The 24,250-nt window shown below is 44.8% G+C and overlaps 2 protein-coding genes across 10 annotated transcripts in view; both read left to right on the forward strand.

Moving 5' to 3' along the window:
• Window positions 1-2,641, forward strand: part of LOC4803642 (terminal nucleotidyltransferase 5C) — a 44,964-nt gene extending 42,323 nt beyond the window's left edge. For all 6 annotated transcript variants that reach the window (XM_033379067.1, XM_033379066.1, XM_001360290.4 and 3 more), the window contains one exon: window positions 51-2,641. In XM_033379067.1, coding sequence (XP_033234958.1) covers window positions 51-1,655 — 1,605 coding nt within the window. In that variant the 3' untranslated portion in view covers window positions 1,656-2,641. The remainder of the gene's footprint in view (window positions 1-50) is intronic.
• A 5,733-nt stretch (window positions 2,642-8,374) lies between these two features.
• On the forward strand, window positions 8,375-23,108 carry Gdap2 (ganglioside induced differentiation associated protein 2). Of its 4 annotated transcripts, XM_001360291.4 has the most exons (13): window positions 8,375-8,560; window positions 14,246-14,326; window positions 14,399-14,550; window positions 14,640-14,782; window positions 14,853-14,985; window positions 15,061-15,170; window positions 15,237-15,491; window positions 16,936-17,063; window positions 17,134-17,234; window positions 21,556-21,709; window positions 21,779-21,918; window positions 21,977-22,175; window positions 22,248-23,108. In XM_001360291.4, the coding sequence occupies exons 2-13, from the start codon at window positions 14,258-14,260 to the stop codon at window positions 22,290-22,292; spliced, it is 1,629 nt and encodes a 542-aa protein (XP_001360328.2). In that variant the 5' UTR covers window positions 8,375-8,560; window positions 14,246-14,257; the 3' UTR covers window positions 22,293-23,108. The 4 variants fall into 4 exon arrangements, with proteins under 4 accessions (XP_001360328.2, XP_015039230.1, XP_015039229.1 ...); XM_015183744.2 differs by lacking the exons at window positions 8,375-8,560; window positions 14,246-14,326; window positions 14,399-14,550; ... (2 more) ...; window positions 15,061-15,170; window positions 15,237-15,491 and adding an exon at window positions 15,804-15,938 and having other exon boundaries at window positions 22,248-22,776; XM_015183743.2 differs by lacking the exons at window positions 8,375-8,560; window positions 14,246-14,326; window positions 14,399-14,550; ... (2 more) ...; window positions 15,061-15,170; window positions 15,237-15,491 and adding an exon at window positions 16,729-16,852 and having other exon boundaries at window positions 22,248-22,776.
• Window positions 23,109-24,250: the final 1,142 nt, after the last annotated feature.

Genomic DNA, 24,250 nt, shown 5'->3' on the forward strand with positions numbered 1-24,250 from the left:
TTTGATCTGTTATTGACATTCGTTGTGCGTTTCGTTTACTTTCGTTGCAGTGCGGGACACTAGACGGAGCCGAACAGGTATATCATCAGCAGCGCAGCAACAGAATGGACGTCTACCAGATCGACGATGGATTCCACTCAGACGGCGGCACCGAGACACCGCCGCCGTCGCCCAGCTCGGGCTCCTCGATAGCCTCGACCTCGGACCACGGATCGCTGGAGAGCGTGGACACCGGGGGAACACAGCGCCTGGCTGTCCTCTCGTTCGAGCAGGTGAGCAAGCTGCACGACGTGATGGACGAGAAGGTGGCCATACATGGACGCGGCAACTTCCCCACACTGGAGGTGACGCTCAAGGACCTGGTCAACCTGGTGCGCCGCAAGCTGGAGGCGGAGGTGAACGCCGGCGGGGCCGGGGTCTTAGTTAAGGACATCCGCCTGAACGGTGGGGCAGCTAGTCATGTTTTAGCCAGCGAGGATCAGCCATACAATGACCTGGACCTGATATTTGCCATCGAGCTGAGTACGCCGCGCGTCTTCGACCGCGTCAAGGTGGCCGTGCTCAACACTCTGCTCGACCTGATGCCCGAGGGCGTCTGCAAGCGTCGCATCTACACGTGCTCCCTCAAGGAGGCCTATGTGGGCAAGATGGTCAAGGTTAACAACAACAATGACGGCGACCGCTGGTCCCTCATCTCGCTGGGCAACTCGCCGGGCCACAAGAACGTGGAGCTGAAGTTCGTCGACTCGATGCGGCGCCAGTTCGAGTTCTCCGTGGACTCGTTCCAGATCGTGCTCGACTCGCTGCTCCTGTTCTACGACTGTGCCGCCCTACCCATCTCCGAGAACTTCTACCCGACGGTGGTGGGCGAGTCCGTGTACGGGGACTTCCAGGAGGCGCTCTACCACTTGCAGAAGAAACTGATCTCAACGCGCCAGCCAGAGGAGATCCGCGGCGGCGGCCTGCTCAAGTACTGCAACCTCCTGGTGCGCAACTACAAGGCCGTCGACTCGCAGCTGATCAAGACACTGGAGCGGTACATGTGCTCGCGCTTCTTCATCGATTTCCCGGACATCAACACGCAGACCACAAAGCTGGAGGCCTACTTGCGCAACCACTTCTGGGGCGTCGACGAGGAGCCCCTCCAGTATCAGTACCTGATGCATTTACGCGAGGTGGTCGAGATGTCGACGGTCTGCCTGATGAGCCACGAGCGGCGACAGACGCTGCACCTCATCCAGTCGCTGGCCGCCCAGGTCCTCTACAACAAGCAGGAGAAGCAACAACAGCAGGCCCAGGAGCAGTACCATCAGCACCAGCAGCGACAGCAACAGTTCCTGGACTCTGCGCAGCAACAGCAGCAGCAGCAGCAGCAACAGCAGCAGCAGACACAAGCTCAGGCGGCGGCGCAGCAGGGCACAACGCTCACCCTGGTCTCGCAGTCGCCGCAGTCGGCACAGGGACAGACCATCTACGTGCAGCAGGCGGCCCCGCCCACGGTCTGCTGCACAAGCAGCAGCGATCAGTCCGCGGCAGCGGGCCCACAGACCATCCAGATACAGGCGCCGGGGCTCATCTATGCCAACGGCGTCTACTATGCACCTGTGATTCCCAGCACCATTTGCACGTGCAACTCCACCTGGCTGAGCACGTGATTGGGGCAGCAGCAGCACATCCAACAACGCCAGCATCAGCATCAGCATCAGCATCATAGGCAGCAACAGCAACAGAAGCATCATTGGCCAGAGAATGCGTTGGGATCATCGACAACAACAACATCAACAACCATAAGGCTCTTGGCTGAAACTGAACTAACTCCAAAACCCCCACCTCCACCCACATCTTCATCGTCCCCAGCCCCAGCCCCACCTCGCATTCAAATCCAAGTCCCGATCAACAGCAATAAGGGGAACAACGCCACTATAGATAAAGATGGAAGCCCGACCACAACCATGACAGGTATTGAGAAAAGCCTCAACGATCCGGAGGGTACAGCAGCAGGAGCAGACGCAGCAGACGCAGCAGACGCAGCAGACGCGGGAGGAGAAGGTGGAATCACTGGCAGCCTGGTGGTCACCCCGAAGCAGATTGAAGGTGTACCCGTCTACAGCCGGGAGGATTGCAGCAAGGCGGGCACCTACAGCGGACAGTTTGCCTTCTTCTATCCCCATGATGGATCGCCGCCCAGTATGCTGCTGCTGGGCGAGAACTCCTATCTCAATGTAACCGAGAACCAGGACTAGGAGAAGGATCTACAGCAGCATTTTGTTTAAGCGGTATTTCCGATTGCTAACGAATTCCTCTCTGTGCCCCTATCTGTACGACGACCCACTGTTCCATTCTACAATTCGGTGTGTCGAGCTACTGTACACTTTCCACGACACATCCACCCTCAAAACTCAACAAAAAGAAAGCTCTATTTTTCAGACTGAAGTCCAGCCGCTGTTAGATGTTGATCAGGGCCAACAAACAAAAAAAATTTAAAAAAAAAAACCAAAAGAAAACGGGCTGAAAAACTCAAAGAAAAATTCTTAAATTATAAACTATAAAACAGGGTTTTCTGCTCACACACACACATACACAGACTTTTCTAGGATGTTTCGTTGTAAAGAAACCAAAACTCATGTAATATCGAAAAAAACAAAAAAATTCTGTTGGGATATACCTAAATTTCGTTCCTGTTTTTCTGATTTGATTTTTCCTTTCATCAATTTTGTCTTTCTCTTTCTCTTTCCCTTTCCTATTTTTTTTTGTGTAATAAAACAATAGAAACCCCAGAATTTGAATTTAACTTGGAATTTTGAAGTACGCCCTACCTCCCCCACACGCCCATAATTTTTGAGTAGAAAAATACTTAGTTACATACGATATATATATAGCCTCATAAATGTACGATTAAATTGAATGACTTTTTGGATGGCAAGTGCAGGAGTACGGGAGCACGGGAGCACGGGAGTACGGGAGTACAGGAGGAGTGTCGTCGGTTCCAGTCCAGTAGAAATTCCAAGCAAAAGTCCAAGTGCAGGCAAAACAACGATGATATGATATGATATGATGAAACAAGTGATGAGATAATATGTAAATATTAGTCAAATTGAACTGTCGATGTCGGAAGAGGAGGAGAGAATGATAATGATGACTGGGTTGAGATATATAGGAGGATGAGGCGGAGGAGATGATGTATTTATCTGAGGGATGCTCATCAGCATCAGAAGAAGTTGCTCAACGAAATTCAATTCACAAAAACAAAACAAAAAATTAATCAATAACCAATATTGTAATCAAAAATCAAAAATCAAACGTAACGTAAATCAACAAAACGAAAAATCTCTAAACGGATAAGAATGAGAAATTTGGAATGGAATGTCTGGAAGAATTTAATGTCATATTTTGTAGTGTTTTTTTTTAGCAGTGCGTGTCAGGCAGCATCAACATTTGTGAGTGAGTGATTGATTGATTGATTGATGGATGGATGAACGGATGGATGGATGGATGGATGGATTGAAGCATGCTATGAGAGAAGCAGTTAATTTCAGATGGGTGATAATTTATGAATGATTAACTGATATACATACATATATAAAATAAATCAAAATATGCTGTCGAAAAGCAACTATTTATAACTTTTGAAAGCGTTCAAACATCAAACAAACAAACAAAAAAAATCAACAAAAAACAACAAACTTTCTGCTCTATGTGTGAGTTTTGTTTTGCAATTGCAAACAACATAAATCAAATGACTAAAATATGTAGAAGCAAGCATATATTTATCTATATATTTGTGTATATTTATATCCACAACAAATGAAAGACAAGACAACAATGCTCGATGATTCGATGATTTGATGATTTCATGATTCGACGATTCGATGACGATTACGATGTTTCCTCTCTGTGTGCATTCTTCGAGAACTCTGAGAATTGTTACCACTTACGCACTTTTGTATAATGTTAACCCTGAACTTGTGTTTTGAATTTATGTATTAACTTTAGTTTAGACACATTCGTGACATATGTATGTATGCAATGTGCGATGTACGCTGTATGTATGTATGTATGTGTATATATCCAGATTATCTATATGCATATTCGACAAGGCCCGAAGCCAACGTATTCCAATTTGCTTGCTGTTCGAGCTGCCTCGAAGGGGGCATGGAATGAGCGCGCCGCCTTCCTTGCCGGCGAACAGGACAGCCTGCAAGACATTTTACTTAGTGCAAACTTTAAAGCAAGAAAAACTTAAACTGAAACTGACAGCAAAACCTAAACTAAACCAAAAAACAAACGAGAAAATCCACAAAAAAAAAACAACAACAAGAAAATGCAACATGGAAATTATGACAAATTTGTCGACTCGGCTGCAAAAGAAAAGGGTTTATTATTTTTATGTTTTGTTTATTTGGATCCCATAGCTAATGCTGCCTGGGCTAGGCGGATTTTGTCTTTACATACAATACCATACAATACAATACAATACAATAAAATACAATACAATACAATACCATACAATATATAGATACATATATACACATATATATATTACTTAGATATATGTTAGTTGGATAAGCCTGTAGAGAAGTGGACATTTTTGAAATATCTCTAGCGCGTAATCTTAAATTTATACATTTACATCTACAATACAGATAAAGATCCAGATACAGAGACCAGATATAATTGTAAATTCAAGCAAATCAATCAACAATCCATTGAGATTTGTATATAATATATACTTAATTACGTATATCTAATTATTGTACCAACCAGCACACACACCCCAGACACTCACACAAACACCACACCACAACACACCACACCACACCACACATACATACACAACACAACACAACACAATATATATATATATATACATATATTACTTACATATTACATTAAATATATAAATGATAATAATAATGTATCTATATCTACATATATATACAACAATTACCATACATATTACTTCTGTGCGCTTCTTGCGATCTAAGGAATTTCAATAAAAACAATCAAAAATACCTAAAAAGTATAAAAACCGCGAAAAATTACCACAAAAAAAATACACAAAAAACAAAAAATATAAATCTATCCAGGCATTTCTTAATCCAGGGTTTGGAATGGGAATTGGAATGGGGATGGAGATGGGGATGAGGAAAGGGGAAGAGAAATTGAAGTGGTCACATCTATAACCAGTTGGCCATTCCATCGGGCAGCCAACTGTTTCCTCCTTTCCAATTTCATGGCGGCAAACATCTGCTGATTATGAGAGTGGACATGGACACAAAGGCATCTTCGGAGCCAGACCCAGGCACAGGCACAGGCACAGTCACAGTCACAGCCTGCAACTAGGAATCGGAGCTGGACTCGAGCTTGGACCCAGACCCAGCCTCAACCTCGACTTTAGCTGCATCTTCATCTCCAGCTGTTTCGCTTTCGCCTCTGCTGCTGGCTTCACGTTCGTTTTACAATTTAATTCGCATGTGTTTTTTTGGATTTTGTCCCAGGTAATTGTATAATGTCGTAGCATCGTCCAGTCTCCGTGTTACGACCCGCACCGGTCTATGAAGTTGTTGATAAGTGGAAAATATGACAAAAACAAAGCCGCAGGGGAATCGAATGCTATGCGGCAGCGTCTTTGTGTTTGTATCTTGTATCAGTGATGATTTATGCATTTTGATTAAGTTGTTTATGGCCAAAAGAGTTTTTCGCGTGCCTCGAAAGATACTAAGCACGCCAAAAATAGATAGCAAGTCTAGGCGGATGAGCGGACAAATGGATATTTGCTGAAAATGTCTAAGGAACCGGATCTACAGTGCACAAGTTAAGCATGCCATAGCATAGCATACAATGCCATTCAGGTGTTCAGATTCAAATTAGGCGCGCCAGCTACGCGATATGAATTTCGTGATCAATTTTATTAAATAATATGCCACTTTGTTATGGCCTTAGTTAGTTAGTTCCTATGGATAAATCTATACTTTCAGGAAGAAAATAACATGCTATGTTTCTAATGTTTTAAAATTAAAAATTCCCTCCAATTCGTTTGAATGCATTTCATTTTAGCTCCTAAGTATGCTATGAACTTGAATTTCGATGGCTTAACATTTTAACGAAAGCTCAAATTTTCGAGCTCACGCGCCTAACAGTTCAAATTTTCACACGTGAAAGCTCGAATTTTCGAACTAGCTCGCTGAACAGTTCGAATTTTCGAACTTTGAGCGCACTTAACAGTTGATGGAACCACTAACCATTAATCTATGTTATAGATGTACATGTTCATACACCGAACATGTCGCAAAGGAACTTTCTGGATTAGATCCCAGGGTCTTCGGCTCTGGCCGGGCCGCCGCGTCATCATAACAAACAATATGTTCTTACAATATTTTTTCCACAGTACGTTATCACATTCTGCATGTGTACATATACAAAGATGCTACGGTTGCTGCCATTTTTGAACTGTGATATACGTACATAAGTACATACATATGTATGTACAATATATATAATATAGTTAAAAAAAAATTTCCTTGTCCTTATGAAGGACGAAGCAACAAGGACGTTTCCAGACATAAATATCTTTTTTTCCCCTTATTTGTGGCCCGATCGGCTCTTGCCGTGGCCCGCCGCGATCAGAAAAATCTCCTTGATCCTTCGGTAAGGACTATAACAACCCGAACCATACATATTGAGTTCTCTTGGCTATTTGCGGGCCGATCTAGGCGTGCGACAGCTTCCTGTGGTCGAAAAAACGTCCCTGATTTGATGGAGTCCTTATGAAGGATCAAGGACATTTTCCCCAATCACAAATATTTAGTTTTCTCCGCTATTTGTAAACCTATTTGGTCGTGCCTCGCCCTTTTTGTAATTGGGATAGTTTCTCCGATAGAGGATACAACAAGGATGGTGTTTCAATCATTTTATTTATAATAACTAAGCTTAACATAACATACATATATATAAATAAACATGTGGAAAACATTTGTGTCTATTATCAAAATTAAGATATACATATCTAGTCTAGGACACCGTCTGGCGGAGAGAAATCGGATACGACTCGGTTTGTGGCAAAGCGTAGTTTACATAAGTTCTATGTGAAGAAAGATATATTTTAGAAAGCTCACCCTTTCGACTTCCCGAGAGGACGAGGAGCTACGGCGGAATCACCCCCGACCTGCTAAAAGTAAAGGAAGTGTTAAATAAAGTAAATGGAGGAGGAGATCGTAGAATAGTAGTTTGTGGCCAGATAGGGTAATGGAGCTAGAGGGGATACAAAAATAAAATAATAAGTACCAAGAAAAAATAGTCAATGGAAAAAATGAATATGGGGAAACAAGGATAACTTACCCGGTCAAAGCCGATGAGGTAAAGCAGGAGGGAAAATTATTCCAATTCTTATAGGGTATAAAAATACAACCAATACCCAACCATGCAACAGAAAAGCTAACAGCGAACGTAACAGTTGATGGAAATTAAAGCTGTTGCTGGGACTTTCTCTCTTTTTGTGGGATTTGCTCTCTTTTTCGTGGTGGGATTTTTCATCGCAGCAAGGTCCTTATTTTCCGCGGTTTAACTCAAGTTGTTATCCTGTTTAAATAAAGGGGGTTTTAATCGGCCCATTTCGTTATTTCGGTTACGGGAATTCTCAATTTTTTCAAAAATTCGGTAAAAGACAAAAATTGGACAATGGAGGTTTTTTACACTGAACTTTCCAAGGGGCTCATACGGTATATTTTGTAATTTGTGTCGTATTTTCGGTGTATTTCTGAGGTCTGCTGATGCACAGTGTGAACTGATCCCCATTCTCGTTTTAATTTCGTCGGTCTTGCCGCCCCAAAACGCTAACATGATCCTCATTCCCGTTTGAATTTTCCTCATGGGGTATAGTTGCGTTATTTTTGATGGTCAGACGGTCACACTGCGCCTCTCTCCGTCAACGATAAAATGAGTCGTAATTTCAAATGGGGTTTTAAAAAAAGGTATGGACAATAAGCAAAAACAGCCAAGGCAAATTGAAAAGGTTCGTACGAACGTCACCTCACCTCGCGAGTGAGGACAATATACCTTGAAGACAAAATCGTCTGCTTGTATATTAGGTATATTCAAGGTATATTGGGCCAATTGGGTGCTTTCACCTTGCATGCGCTCTCTTACATTGTACTTCCGTGCAACATTCCGTCTAAATCCTTGTCGCTCACTCACTTTCAAACAATTTCTATTTGGCGCGCACATTGATGGCCTAATTGCATTCGTTGAATAATTCGTCAGTATATTTACGGTTTATTTCGAAAATAAACGGTATATTTTGGTATATTTCTGAGGTCCGCTGAAGCTCAGTGTGAACTGCTCCCCATTCTCGTTTGAATTTTCGTCGGCCTTGCCGCCCCAAAAATTGAACATGCTCCTCATTCACGTTTTCACTGACGAAGCAAGTGGATAGCGGAGTTGGCAAAAGAGGAAGAGAAACTCGAGAGAACGGGAAACGTAACGCGACAAAGCAATAAAAGAGTGTTCCGAGCCCCGTATCTGCTGTTGGAGCTCGAGTTTGATTCATTGATTAACGAAAAGAGTGCGTATAGTAAATGTGAATCCGATTTTGACTGCAAATACTCACAGAGACACACACTGGCACAGAGCCACAGACACTCGTTCAGCGTTCAGCGTTACTTGTGCATGCATACATACATGTAGACACACATATAGAAGAACGGACAGAGTTACCTGAAGCTGAAGCTCCGCCGCGCCTACCACCAACTACCGCGTTTTCTTTTATCTCATACTCTCCGCCACCCCCTGTGTCGCCTCACCCGTTTACACACGCGTGCGAGTGGGTGTCTGTGTGTGTATGGGAGCGAGTGCTTTCGCGTGTGGGTGTGTTTGTGTTTGTGCATTACTTACGGTGTTTTCATTTCGAAAAAGTTGTGTGTGCATTTTTGAAAACGAGGCCAACAACGGTACTATTGGGCTCGATTCTTGAGAAGTTATACAAAGCTACCACACGGGTTATACAATGCCATAGTATTTTGATTCTGATTCGAAATGGGCAAAAAACGTTGGTGGAAAGGGGGCTTGCTATATAAATACACAAGCCCACGCGCACACACAGACACAGCCCCGCGCACACACTCTCAATTTCATAGATGCTATAGTATCCGTATCCGAAAGAGGAGAAAAAAGATACAATAACCTTCAAGAGCGTAGCTTGTGCAACTTCCAGTTTGCGCCACAAGAGCCAGCCAGAGCACCAGCAGCAGCAGAATGGCCAGAACGGGGGCTGCAGAGGCAGAGCTGTACTAATTATTTATGATTTCGGTTGATTAGTGAGTTGTCTCTCCGAACTCCCCAAGCAAACATTTTCCGCCATGTCTGTGTGTGTGTTGGTATGGTGTGGTGTGGTGTAGTGGTGGTGGTTTGGGTGGTGGTAACGTTCATTCAGTGACAGGTTTATCCACGAACTCCGACTCAGGGAAAATTGTAGATACCCCTTTCTGTTCCCCTGTCCGCCTGCTGACAACGCCATGTGTACGTGCTGCAGGGGCTTCGGATGCATTACAAATTTATACGAAAATACATTAATAAGCGAGTGGTAAACCATTTGAATGAACAAACCCCAGCTCAGAATCTGAATCAGAATCGAGCCGAACCAAACCATAACCACTGTAAACACACCATCGCCCCCAGCCTTGATTCAGCTTTCTCTAAGCCCGTGAGTTTTCCTTGAAATTCTGTGTTCTGAATATCAAATATGACTGCAGTACGCGTACCACCCTACCACCCTCCCTCCCTAGCCCTGCTTTCTGCCCACTGTGGCCTGACCTTTCGACTGACCAATGCCTGCCAGCCATCAATCGAGTTAGCTCAGATTCACCTCCGACTCAAAGCTGCAGCTGCGGCAAGGAAACGATGAATGCGATTCCCCACCTGTCCGACGGTTAATTGCATCCCCAGTCAATAATCCGTAGCCCCCACACATGTCCTTCCGCCTGTCCAGGACGGAAGCTCCGTAGCTCAATTATCAAATTGTTTTCAAATTGCTCGGAGACCAACGAAATCACAGTGGGCCAAAACGATGGCAGATGGTACCTGTTATAATATTCAAAAAGAATATTTCTTCAATGAACTTGTAAAAAGCAGCTCATACCTCCACTGGTTACAAAAAAAGTTCGGTGCATAGTGTAATTACCCTCCATGTGTTGTTTTCCAACCATTCAACACACTCTGACGGTCGCCGTAGATTGGAGTATTTGAATTGAATCAGTAAGAACCCCTAAGAATTGTACCTATCTGTACCACTGTGCCCTTCGGACATTCCCCTGCCAATGGCTGCTGCTTCATTATAACAAACGTTTTAGCATTGGCCATGCAAGTGTGCGGCATTTCCTTAATAGAATTGTAATTTCCCCAACAATTCCGAGTAATATCGGATCTATTGTACCGACGGACAGGCAGCTTATTGGGGTCATTGGAGTCGGCCAACCGGAGCACAATGTTCCTGGCATATATTCCGCCCACATTCATTTAATGCTTCGTCGGGGCCATTATATATACATATGCAGTCGACTTGGCCGGCGTTCAGGTGGATCGCTGGCCCGAAATGTGGTTGGCTTTTGGCCAAATTATAATTAACATTTGCCAGTCGACAATTTGACACAATTTAGAGGTAGATAATGCCTGGAAGATTGCGGCAATTTATCGTTAACAATGGCTTGGGAAATGAATCCCAAATTGGTTTCAGTGCGAGCTAGTGCGAGCAGTCGTTAAAGCACGACTATCTGCTAGAACAGCGCCAGTGGAGTGGTGACGTCACCGGTGTTGTCGTTGGGCTTGAGAATCGCCTGGGCTAATGATTGAAACGCGCTGCGAAGAGCATTACAAAGCCAAACATGGGCCTCGTCGAGGCCAGGCCAGGCCAGGCCAGGCCCCGCCTATGACGCATCCGAAATAAATATAAACAACAAATATTTGGCTGACGCTGACTTTCCGCTGCTGAATTTCAAAGATACACAAATCGTTGGCGCTCATTGGACCGCTTCCCGGCTGGTACTGCGCTGCTGCTGGTATGCGACTTGGCTTGGGTTTGTCCCCGGGCCGGAGATCACAGAAGGCAAAGGACAATGCCAACAACCTGCACATACATGGCGTATACTTAATTTTCGTCTCGTCTCTTGCTCCGCTCCGTTCCGTTTCGGTTCGGTTCGTGCCAAGCGCAGCCCCAATGGATTGTTGTCACTACTGGCACTGCTGCGGGTGCCGTTACTGCCACAGTCCTTGCCCCCGCTCCTGCCCCTGTTGTAGTTTTACATGACCCACGACGGCAACAAAAGCCAAGTTCTTTTTTCTGTTCTCGTTGTTATTTTGGAACATATCCAACCAGAACAGAACGGCTGGACGGCTCGACTCGGCTCGGGCCTTGGCATGTGGGCGACAATTTCGCATTTATTATGCAACAGTTTGGCGGATTGAGCGTGTAGAGTAAACAAACTTTGTGCCAGGTTTTCTTTCCCAAATGAGAACTGAACGGGTCGAAGGGTGCAACGGTGGTACAGAAGAGAAGAGTGCTTGTGGAGTGGAGTGGGGAGTCCAAGGAACACATATAGAACACTCGTATGTCATGAACGACAGGGGAATGCTCTCGCAATATCGTTATAATTTATTGGGTCTCTTAATATTGATTTTTGAGTGTCTTATCCCATATCATATCTGGTATAATCTGGTATAATCCTCTGTCAAATATTGATTTTATATCATTTCTTATTAATCGGGGAAAAACGAACCTACATATTTGCCACAATTTGTTGCACATTCGCAGTCCAACAATGATGAGGAATTTTCTCAATCCCCTGCATCGACATTTATATTTACTTAATTTCCGCCTGCAACGCTTTCCAACAGTTTCCAACAAAATCTACTTATCTCTCTTCCTCTCTCTTGGGTGTACGGGGGGTACGGGGGAAGGCAGCGGCAATCATGTCATGCAACACAGTTGAACAAATGTAATTGACTCGGCACGCCAACTGGAAAGACGAATCAGCGCCAAGGAAGCACATGCCACCCTTTGGACCCCGGCCAGAAACCCACTCCATTGGCCAAGGGAGGTGGGGTGGTGGCATGGGCAGTGGCAGTGGCAGGTCCTGCTGTGATTGCTCACATTGAATGCAATCAAAGAAGTAACTGCGAATCAAGTTATCGGTCAGGGAGGCAGGAAGTCAAGCGTGGTCCTGGTTGCCGTTGCCGTTGCCGATGTCCTCGGCCTCGGCTGTTGTCCTGCCACAACTGCAGCCACAATCTGCAACTTAGCTGGAATCTCATTTCGACAGCAAAGTGAAAGTTTTAGCCTGTTTTTGTGCTGCTTCCTGATAAACGGGAAAGAGAGCAGAGCGAGTGGCTGTGGCACACCACTGTGGCTGTGGTATGCGCGCTAATCAACACAGTCCAACCCAGTGGAGGCGTCATTTGCCTCTCGTTTGCATCTGTTTCTCCACAACAACAACAGCACCATATCATCATCATTATCAACAGCTGCTCGCAGCGTAGTTAACGTAGTCTACGTAAACAAGCTGGACATTATTTGTCAATTTTGATTGCCGGTTAGACCTGTTGGACCCGTATACAGGGTGTCTGGGCCTGTACCTGTGCTGCATGCCGCCCCCACTGGCACGCTTATGTAATGAATGAATGAATGACAGCCAACGATCACGTCAGGCTCCTCAAGGGGTTCTCAAAGGGGGGGAAACGTTATTTATTGCTATTTTAAATTTACTGATGATGGAATACGAGTATTCAAACGATCTCTTACAGAACTGGCCTTCTCTTAGATTACAAGTCTGTATATTTAGTCTATCTGAACCCACAAAGAGCTCAAGTACATAGAACATCCGTAGCTTGGGAAGTACTATATTTAGACCTGAGTAATGCCTACGCCGATTACACATTGTTTTACATTGTTTCCACGCCACTTGCCACACCCACAATTTAATATAATTACTTACTATTTACCCATTTTCTGATTTTAAACATATCAAAACAGTGGTTTTCCCCGATCAACTGTCGTCTCTTTCTCTACATAATCTCATTGTAATCCATCGTATTCGTAGATGCGGGCATCGGGCATTCCCTTGAAATCTTGAATGTTTAAACAAGTGCGAGAAGAGCCTCTGTGTTCGGGATGTGGAAAGTTTTTCATTGTGTGTTTACCCCCCCATTCGAGGCACGACACCTACTCTTATCGCACAGAGGCACTCGACACAAATCCGTAACAATGACTGGCACTGACACCAGCTTTCCTACCGTTTCCATCCAGCCCTTTTCCCTTGTGCAAATGGGAGTGGATCGAAAGGATGTTTTGATGCATCACGCCCTGCACACACGCCCACATAGTTGGTTACACTTTTGGCCACCTCTGTGTGTGTTTGCCTGGCCGAAAAGGGCAAAGGTAGGCGATGCGATATAGCATATAGCCGCCCACAGTCCCAGCTCCAGCCCCATCCCCAGCCCCATCCCCAGCCCCATCCCCAGCCCCAGCCCCAGCATCCGATATGGCAATTAAGAGCGCAGCTGCAGTTACCAGCACTTGCCCAGCAGTTTGCACTTTGCAACATCTCTGGTGACTGACTTTTATTTTCACCTTTCACTACGCTCGTCTCGTGACGCACATGACGCAGGTGGGGCAATCGCTGGGCGGGTAGGAGGAGGGGGGAGGGTGGAGGGCATGGAAGGAAACACTGCTGCAGGCAGCCCTTTCTGTGGGCCAATTTGTGAGCTAAAAACGAACAGCAGCTAACAATGGGACTGGGCGTTTCTCTCCGGCGGAATAAAGCTAGACACTTTTTGTCGTGTTTACTCGCGAATTAAGATCTTCCGACTACGTGATGACATCTAACGATGACAATTAGAAAGAAAATATTTATACAATTCATTCACTGCTCGTCCAGACCGACACCCATCGAGCAGGAGGGGGCTATCAGACGTGACTCACTCGCGGAGTTGGAGATAACTTTTGGGCACTCAGCCACACACAAGATTCCACAGGCCGAAACTGGCTTTGGCCGGCTTTCACAAAAGAGTTGGCTTTATCGTTAACAGATTGCCTTGCCAAAATGGAAATGACCAAATAACGAAAGAACCACAAACTGAGACACTCGAACAGGTTGTGTTTGGTGCTTACTGAGCTTGGCCAGAGTTACACACCGATCGGCAGATGATATAAATATATTTGATCTGATACTCACAGTCTTCCTTCTTCTACCCTTTCCAGAGAGTGAGCGCAATGCGTCTCGACACGAACTCAAATGTGGACTTCAAAGCATTCGAATCCAGCTCCAGCTCCAGTTCATGTGTGAGTAAAGCTCGAACTAAAAACACCAGCGATGCTCATGCCATACCATGCCTGTCGATTCATCCTTTTCAGCTCGTCAAGTTGGACAACTTGGCCACCTGGGGTGGCTCGCAGAAAACAGACACTCGGCTGCCAATCACGGACTACTCGACGCTGGGCGGACCCCGGCACAATCGCAGTCCCTTTCCCCTGTCCAAAGATGTCAATAATCGTCTGGTGATCTGGTAAGTGGAAGTGGAACTGCAATTGCAGTGAGCCTCTCCTTCTGCCTGTGCCAGTGAGAGTAATGTCTGTTCGTTTGTTCTGTCCGCAGGGATGGCGACATGACCACACTGGATGTGGACGCCATCACAAACACCAGCGATGAAACTCTGACTGAAAGCAATATCATATCGGAGCGCATACTCGCCGTCGCTGGCAATCAGCTGAGGGAGGAGTTGAGCACAAACGTCAAAGGTGAGTGGGGGTCAGAGATGAGACGTTTTTTCCTCCCTCTTAAGCTTCAGCTCTCATTCTCCTCTTTCAGAATGCCGCACTGGGGATGTGCGCATCACGCGTGGATACAATCTGCCCGCCAAGTATGTGCTGCATACAGTGGCGCCCACCTACAGGGAAAAGTTTAAGACCGCCGCCGAGAACACGCTGCACTGTTGCTACAGGTAGGATGATCATGATCCCATCGCTACCATTTGGCTCTCTCTAATGCTGTTCCGTACGCCCATTTCAATCTGTAGAAACGTTCTGTGCAAGGCCAAGGAACTGAACCTGCACACCATCGCCCTGTGCAACATCAGTGTCCACCAGAAGAGCTTTCCATCGGATGTGGCCGCACACATTGCCCTGCGTGAGTAGTGGAGTTTAGCCTGCCGCATCTTGAGAGTTTCCAATGACAGTTTCCCATCGCCCGCAGGCACCATCCGACGTTACCTGGACAAGTGCACCCTTCAGGTTGTGATATTATGTGTGAACAGTAACGAGCGCGGGACCTACGAGGTGCTGGCCCCGCTCTACTTCCCCCGCGACCAGCTGGAGGAGCGCAGCGCCCTGTGGCAGCTGCCCAAGGACATTGGCGGCGAGTTCGGCGAGCCGCAGCACCCCGATCCCGACCGCCAGATCCGCATTATTCGCAATCCCCAGCACAGTGTCCACATGCGTCACGGCCACAGTGAGTATTTGCTAATCTGATTGTCGTCACTATTTTGCCCGCATACTCGTATCTCGTCGGGCTATTGCTATCGACTGTCGAAGATGAAAAAAGCCTGTGCTTATCTTCCAGCGACTGGAGATACGACTCGGGGTACGGTAATGATTCCGTTTCGGCCCTGTTATTATCGTATTGTGCGGCTGTCGATAAGATTAGAGCCAAAAAAGCAGCACAAAGAACATGAAAAACAACAAAATATATGCAAACGCTGCTCGTCAGCTATGTTGACTGACTGACTGACTTCTATGGCTTCAGTTACGTTGCAAAGTCGGTCGTGTGCGGGTCACTAGCAGTTGCATTCTATTGTCTAGTACAAGTCGCTCAATTTCCAATTATTTGGCCACCAAATTTAATTGTTCCACCAAAGGTTCATTCCGCACAACTAATTTTTCAGTGTTACACCAAAAGGAAAGTTACAGAATTGAGTAGAAATGACTTACATTATCCCAAAAAATCCATTTAAAGTGAGCAAGGAATTACCAATTTTAAACATTTATATTTGCAGCCGACGCTGCGCTGACAGCAGGCTGATTGCTATGAATTCGTGAGAGATTTCCAAGATAACATACTTTTAGGCTGTGTAGTTTACATGCTACATGTCGCGTAACTTATGTGTATACTTGACATTTGTCATGTAAATGTACAAATGAGTGATCTGATCGTCAGAGCCGAGAACTTTTTCGAAATAAGTGCAATCAAGCATTTTTGCGTGATAAGAATACAATATTATGAATGCAATAATCAATAATATGATATAAAAAAAGTAGTAGTGTGATGAGGACCAACATAATATGATATTGGAAGCTTCCCAAAAGCAGTTAATGTGAATTGAATTGAACTCTTTTTTAACTCTAATCAACCTTGAAATTACACACTTTTTTGTTAACTGCTCGTAAATTAATCTTGTAAAGCAAAACTAGAAAACTTGCTCGCATTTGCATTACGTTAGTTTGTCAACAAAAGTTTGTTAATTTACCTGAAGAAACCGCTTATCAAGACAGCCGCGACGAGTGTCAGTCGCTCCATTCTTTGTGGGCTACCAGGCCTAAACTAAATCATGTCAACACTGGGGAGCAGTACGCAGTCGCCTTATCGGGCTATCGCAGGGGGAGAGCAAAGGCAGGCAGCAGCATCCAGTTTTTGTTTGCCGTTCGCTCATCTGCTCGCGCGCTCCGACAGCGCAGTCGAGAAAAGGCCGTGCCAGAGACCGCTTTCAGTTCAACTCAAATTCCGCATCGCTGAAGTTCGGCTGAGCATTATCTTTTAGCTGTACTCTGATAATAGCAAGCCCAAAATGATAAACAACTCATTTGAGTTCTCATGTAATAGAATAGGCTTAGTGGGACCATGGAGATACATTGGGAGTCTTTATAATCAACCGATGCTCTTTCTATGCATCTTGCAGCCGACGACGATTCCGACGTTAGTCCGCACGATATGGAGGGCAACAGCTCGGACCTGGAGTACGGAGCCAAGGACATGAACGGACTCAGTCCGAACTCCTACAGCAGTGGACTTCAGACCCAGCTTCAGGTGAGTCTTGATTGGGTTTTCGAAAGATTATCGGATTAATTATAAAGACACATGTTCTGTCTTCCCACAGCGCGATCTGGACAGACAACATTTGCTTAGTGATCGTCCGCGGGCCGGAGTCTATGAGAATGTAATATCCGAGGGCGTCGAGGGGATCGAGCACCAGGAGAGGTGAGTGAGAGGCGCCACAGATGCAGCACAACACTATTCTCTGTCCCCCATATCGTGTTACGCATTGCGTCACTCGTTCTGGGGCGTACCTTACACCCAACGAGTGCTACGCGGGGGACATCTGCAGTTCATAAAACTGACAGCAAGACACGCAGCCCCCGACTTCGCACCCTCCCATTCCGCCCATAAACACATTGTAATGGAACTCTTGGCCCAGAGCGTATTTATTGCAAAAGCATGCCGGAAATATCTTAAGCGTCTAACAAACGACTCGACCCACCTCAGCCTGCTCCTTATGGAAATTCCGATTCCGCTGCCGCTTGTCGAAATTTTTACAGGGCACTGGCACGCAAGCAGCCACCGGGCGGGCTGGCAAGTGGAAATTGAATTGAACGGGAGAGCAGAGCGGGAACCGGAGAGAAGTAGAGTTGAGTGTCAGTAGGGCCCATGGTCCTGCTCAACAGTAATCGCAGAATGCCAAGTGCCCGGTTTTCCATTTGTGACGACAGCAGTGACGATGGATTGACCATGTCGGCGTCACTGTTTGCATGACATCTCCTTCACCTTAAGCTGAATACAAATCTAATTTTAATGCCAGCTAAAAATATTTGCTTTTACTGCTCAAGTCGCAAAAGTGAAGCTTTGAGCTAAATATTTATGAATATTTATAATGGAATCATGAGATAGATAATCACTGTGACAAAGCCACGCCAAAATAGACCATTTTAAAAGATAGATAATGGGTTGGGGGGGAGCCTTTTCAACGGAAAATGCTTCATTAAAATGAGTATTTACCATTAATAGTATCGTTTTTGCTCTCCTCTCCCTTCACGCTCGTCGAATAATAAATGACAGTTTTGATTATGCATCGCGTTAATTCAATGCACATTTTCGCCAAATATAATATTGTCAGTTCCCTAATTAAAATGACATATTCTGGCATGCTTCAGTGCGAATGGGACCGGGCATCCACACGTAACCGGATCAGATCAGGTCGGTACATGCACACACAACCTGTACCTTGGAGTGTGTACCACATACACATTCATACATACATATAAGAATATCGAACCGTTGCAGTTCATTGAATGAAACCGCATAGCCGTCGCTGCGCACATTTTGTAGACGTTTAATCGAACATCTCCCCATGTAACGTAATTTATTCAAGCGGTTGGCAGTGCCAGTGGTCGGGGGAGGGGGAGGGGAGATGGAGACGAGCAGGCGCCGCCGCTTCCTGAACGAGTTTCTTCGTGTGCGTGCGAGGGGAATGCACCTCGCGCAGCCTCTTCCTCCCTTTAGCTTTAATTAGAATCTCCCCCACAAGCACACGTGCATGAGTCAGTGTCAATGATGGTGATGGTGATGTTGCTGTTTACCGTAATGTTTTCGCATTTCAATTCTCTTTTTGATGGAATTGTTACACACTGCGTGGGCGAAAGAGAGAAGGCACTAGAAGACAGGAAGCACCGAAATAGAACCTTTGCCATTTCGGTTTCGTTTCTGTGGCTTTCTGCGCATTTAGCTGCCCCTGACGAATGCAAACATTTGAACTGATTTCATTTTTTGGACAGTTTTCTTTTGTCTTGGAGTGACTGACATTAGCGCAAATAAAGCGGTTAGCATGTCCTTGGGCAATTGCCTGGTGCCGCTGATTTTTGTTGTTGTTGCTTGTTGTAACTGATGTCATTGAACAGGCGGCGATAGGGCGCACGCTCAAAGAGTACAAGTCGGAGAAAGGAAAAGAGAGAGCGGGAGCGAGCTTTGCTTTCATGTTGTCAAGGTATATTCATTTGAGGTGAGAGATTCCCACAGACCTCGCTCTCGGTCTCTCATAGCTTCAGGCGGATATAGAGGGAGAGAGAGGCAAACAAGGCCTTGTTAATATACACCTTGTGCCATCTGCTCTGCTTTGCTTGTGCGCTGCTCTCCTCTGACCTGCTGATGGGGTACATAATATACATAGATGCGAGTGATGGGGGCGAAAAAGCATTCAAGAGCAGCGCAGCACGCCGCTCCACCGCTCAGTCGAAAGGCGCCACTCACAGCGAACGCACGTGAATTGAAATACTCAAAGTTTTGCCACCGTCGGCGCCAATTTTTATATAAACTAGAGATAAATTCAATAATTTTACTGTGAACCGAATCGCACAGCATAAAGGCATTAGTTTTGCATATTCACGCGCGGCTTCCGTTTACCAACCAAAAGTCTGGCCAAGAAGCTGCCCACGTATAGTTTTTTTTCGAGAATTCTTAAACTATTTATACACTCTTAAAATTTAAAACGAATAAGACAATACTGCGTCAATTGAATACGAAACAGCGCTGAAAAGGAGACGACAATAAGAGAGCAAAAGGAAATCAGATCAGATCGGCCAGCCCGTAAAACGGAATTTTCTATTTTGACTTAAAATCGATAAACCGTAATTTTTTGAGAAGAGAAAGGCGAATAGCGAAAGGCGAAAGGCGAAAGGAGGAGACACGCGAACTAGTGCCACCCACCGACAATACACCAACACCAACACCAACAAATACTTACAACTGTGAACTATGACAATGCTGGAAGGCATGACGTCGATTGACCTGGGCTCGAGTCCCATGCAGGAGACCACGGGCGACATGAACGATGTGCTGCCCGATGAGCTCATGGAGTCGCCTGAGGAAAGGTACATATCAGTCGGAATCCATTGAAAGGTGCCAATCACTGTAAGAAGTCGGAATCACTTCCACAATTGCGATGACGTCGGTTCGCTTGTTACATATTCATGACGTCAGTGCTATTTATGGAACTATTTTTATGTATATCCTTCAATTCGATATGCATTTCCACTATTTCCCCCTTCCTGGCCCTGGCCTTGGCCCACCAGCTACATTATTAATGAACAAACAGGGGAAGATGCCTCGCTCTGCGAGTACGTGCCAGTGAACAATAACATGCCATCCGTGATTGCAGGAAATGTGATCTAATAATAACATTAGTACCTTTCCCTGCTTTTGCTGCAAGTTGTTAAGCTGTGAGATTTATTCCGTGGATTAGCATTTCGGCTTAATATTCATTGTGCTTTTCACACGATAACCATATTCGTGGGGCACCAACCAACACCATACAACACCAATCAACCCCAACCCAAGCCCCATCTGAACCCACTACTCGTGCATCAGCATTTGTATCTGTAGCTGGGCAAACACTAGGACTGGGACTGAGATGGAGATGGAGATTGTGTTGTGCTAAGACTACGTCACAATGCGTCACATTTGGGCGTTTGTGTTGGCCAGAATTATCTTGATCTTTATCTGGGAGCTTCCTCTGCAGTCGTTTACGGCTCTGCAGCATGCTGCGGCTTATCGGTTGCTGCTACCGGAGTTCAGTGCGGCACGATACGGATCTCTCACCTGAAATTAGTCAAAGACCCAATGTTTTAATGAGGCGTGTGTCAGTCGAAAGCTGTTAATCGCCTTAGCACAATTTCGCACAAATTTTCAGCTCCCGAACATGTACAGATGTGTAAATATAGTCATGTGCATCCATTATCTGGCCAGTTGGAATGTGACTCATGCAGTAATGTGCGCAGTGCATTACCAATCCAATTTCTGTTCAAATTAGAACGATTTTCATCACTCCATTTAATAAGGTTCCCCCTCACCCACTGCCCCTCTCCATCCTTCCTGCTTTTGATCTAATTTTGAGCTTTTATCTGGCAAATATTTGCCCAACAGAAATTAAGGCAAAGCACACACTCCAGCGAAACAACAGCATTGCACGCATTTCAAATTTATAATTCAACAGATAAACATGATTTTGAACGCTTTTGCGAAATGAATTTCAAAAAGTTGGCCAATGCGAAATACAGCAGCTCTGCTCTTGACGGACAGACGGACTGACAGACTGTTATGGCAGTCACTAGCGACTGTCGTCGCCTCGTACATGGCCTGGAGTTGCGTGCCGGCATAATCGATTGCGAGACACCCCCTTAACCCTCTGTGTATCTGTAGTCTATAGTCAAGTGATTTCACATAATTGCTGTGGCAATACTCGTATCTATGGGCTTAGCTTCTCGCGCTTTCCCAAGAAAAGTACACAGATTACATACATACGAGTGTGTGAGTCTGTCTAAATAAATAAAGTTAGTCATGCGTGTAATCCATTCTCTAATCGATCGTGATTCAAAAAGAGGCCATCTTTTCTATTACCTGCTTTGAGACGAAACACCCATTGTTCCCAGAGCTTTCACCGACAAACAACTGATTGATTCACTGTTGATTTTCGGTTACCTTACTGCATTTTCCCATGTATATAATAATTGTACTATCTTTTCTTCTTCAGATACGAGCGTCTCCTGCGTCGCGCTCAGGTCGAGGACTTGACGGAGGTCTCGGGCATTGGTTGTCTGTATCAGAGCGGTGTAGACCGCTTAGGTCGCCCTGTGATTGTGTTCTGCGGCAAGTGGTTCCCCGCCCAAAACATTGACCTGGAGAAGGTAGGCATTCCAATCCCTTGCACGAATCAATGTCGGGTCAGAGTGTTGAATAAACTGGGTTTTTTGCAGGCGCTGCTGTATCTGATAAAGCTACTGGATCCCATCGTTAAAGGAGACTATGTTATTTCCTACTTCCACACACTGACATCCACGAATAACTATCCATCGCTGCACTGGCTGCGCGAGGTCTACAGTGTGTTGCCCTACAAGTGAGTGTGCCCCATCCTGAGGGACTTCCAAGCAATCTCTAATAACTCTGCCTTCCAGATACAAGAAGAACCTGAAGGCCTTCTACATAGTGCATCCGACATTCTGGACCAAAATGATGACCTGGTGGTTCACCACGTTCATGGCGCCCGCCATCAAGGCCAAAGTGCATTCTCTGCCTGGAGTCGAGCATCTGTACTCGGCCATCACAAAGGATCAGCTGGAAATACCCGCCTACATAACCGAATACGACATGGCGGTAAGACAGAAGGACTATAGCCCAAGATTTGCTGATATAGATTCCAATGCTGATGATTCTCTTTAATTACAGACCAATGGCCTGCATTACTTCAATCCTGTGCCGACTGCCTCGTAGATGGCGGCCATTGTGGCTGTCTAAGGACAGCGCAGCCGCCATAGCATATACATACATATATATACACCCACACATGTGAAGTTTTTATAGATTTTATAGAACGTATTTTGTTTTCTTGATAAGTAATAATTGTTTACTTGCGCATAACTATCGATGTTGTCGTTTACCGATTGATCTGACGCAAGTTTTGTTGAGCATTGTCTAGCATTCGTTTGTGGAAGGGCCCAGAGTCGCCCCCACGCCCCAACCAATTAGATAAATGATAAATCTACGTACAGATATGTAAATCCTAAATCCCCCCCAAAAGCGAGAATTATGTAAAACATTCTTATGAAGTGCATGGAAATTAGCTAATTAGTTGATTCAGAAGATTTATTGATTGACAGCAGGCGAAGGACATAAGAATACACACGTTGAACTATTAGTAGGATGAGGATAAGTAGGAGGATGTGGATCAGGACGATGCTATTAGATGATGATGATACCAAAACAAACCAAAAAATGTTAGCAGTGCTGAACAAAATGAAATTTGATTAGATGACGGACATATATACACATATACAAATATAACAAAAATGATTACTTGTACTACGGAATTTGGAAAGGAATATAGAAATATATATATATATATATATTGTATTGTATTGTTAGTTATCTTTGCAATTACAAATTGTATTATTAATGTATTAATACTAGAGCCTAACGCGTCGTATGCAGTTTGATCCCCCGATATATACACATAAATACATACAATACATACGTACTATAAATTCAATTGTATTTATACATAAATAAATATACTAAATACACACAAAACTAACAATTAACAAGTTACAAACCAAAGGGGAGAATCAACGCAAGCGAATCAACACTCGGAACGCATACCTTTTGTAGATACGATACTTACTAGAGCTCACCGTGAGGACGGCCCCTTCCTCCCAGGAATCGAAACACCAATAAAGAACCTAACGAATAGTTAATGTTAAACGTTCAACTTTGATATGAATTATGTTTAGGCGAAGGACAGACAAACACACACACACACGTCCCCCTTTATCTTCCAAGCACCGTTTGCGCTCAAAAGGAACCCCTAGTCCCGACTCCAAGCCAAGAGCACGCCGTCGCCATATACAACTCAGTATATGTATGGATAAATATACATAGTATATATTTATATAGATATACATACGTATTGTAATTAGTCGAATCAATTATGGCACTCGCTCTCGCTGGCAGCAATCAGACAACAAAACACGCACACATACGACAGACGCCGAAACCACTCAATTGCCAATTGCCAACATCTACGAGTACTCGGAGATACATACATAGATTCACAGCCAACACTCAACAGTTGATTAATATAGCAATTATGTACATGCAAAGCAAAATGCACTCAGGGATTGATTTAAAGAAACCAAAACACCAAAGTAAACAAAGTAAAGTCGAGGAACCTTAGATGAAGGGCTAATGCAAGCAATGCAATGCGCTTTCCTGACACCGCAGCACATTGCCAGCAGCAGCAGCAGAAGCCTGGCTAGTACCTATTGTAAAACGAGAAACCAAGTAGAGACATAGTTTTTGGAAATGTTCTTATATGTATGTATGTACATATGTATGTGTATAATCGTCGAGGATATATATCATCCACTACAATAAACATACATACATACATATATGTATGTATATATATACAATTATGCCAAATACATATTTTGTATCGACAGCAATTAATCGGAATGCGATAGTGAGAGCAGAACTCAGATCTTAACAATCATCAGCGTTACCGTGAATACTTATTCAATTAGCTAAAAGTACAGTCTACTCAAAAGTTACGCTTGAAGAGAGCTTAGGAGATCGTTGTTTTAATGGAACATATGGTACATATATGCTAATGTATCCATGTATCTACGGCCTTGCCTCCTATTCAGCTCAACAAGAGAACTCCAATCGAAAAC

This window comes from Drosophila pseudoobscura, chromosome 3 (assembly GCF_009870125.1).
Source record: "Drosophila pseudoobscura strain MV-25-SWS-2005 chromosome 3, UCI_Dpse_MV25, whole genome shotgun sequence".
NCBI lineage: Eukaryota > Metazoa > Arthropoda > Insecta > Diptera > Drosophilidae > Drosophila > Drosophila pseudoobscura.

What these genes read in the sequence shown, in the direction of transcription:
- Gdap2 (XM_001360291.4), top strand. Translation starts at nt 14,258, where the DNA reads ATGCGTCTCGACACGAACTCAAATGTGGACTTCAAAGCATTCGAATCC. An exon ending in ACGCTGCACTGTTGCTACAG is followed by an intron (nt 14,986 to 15,060) that starts GTAGGATGATCA and finishes TTCAATCTGTAG; the next exon opens with AAACGTTCTGTGCAAGGCCA. An exon ending in TACAGTGTGTTGCCCTACAA is followed by an intron (nt 21,919 to 21,976) that starts GTGAGTGTGCCC and finishes TCTGCCTTCCAG; the next exon opens with ATACAAGAAGAACCTGAAGG.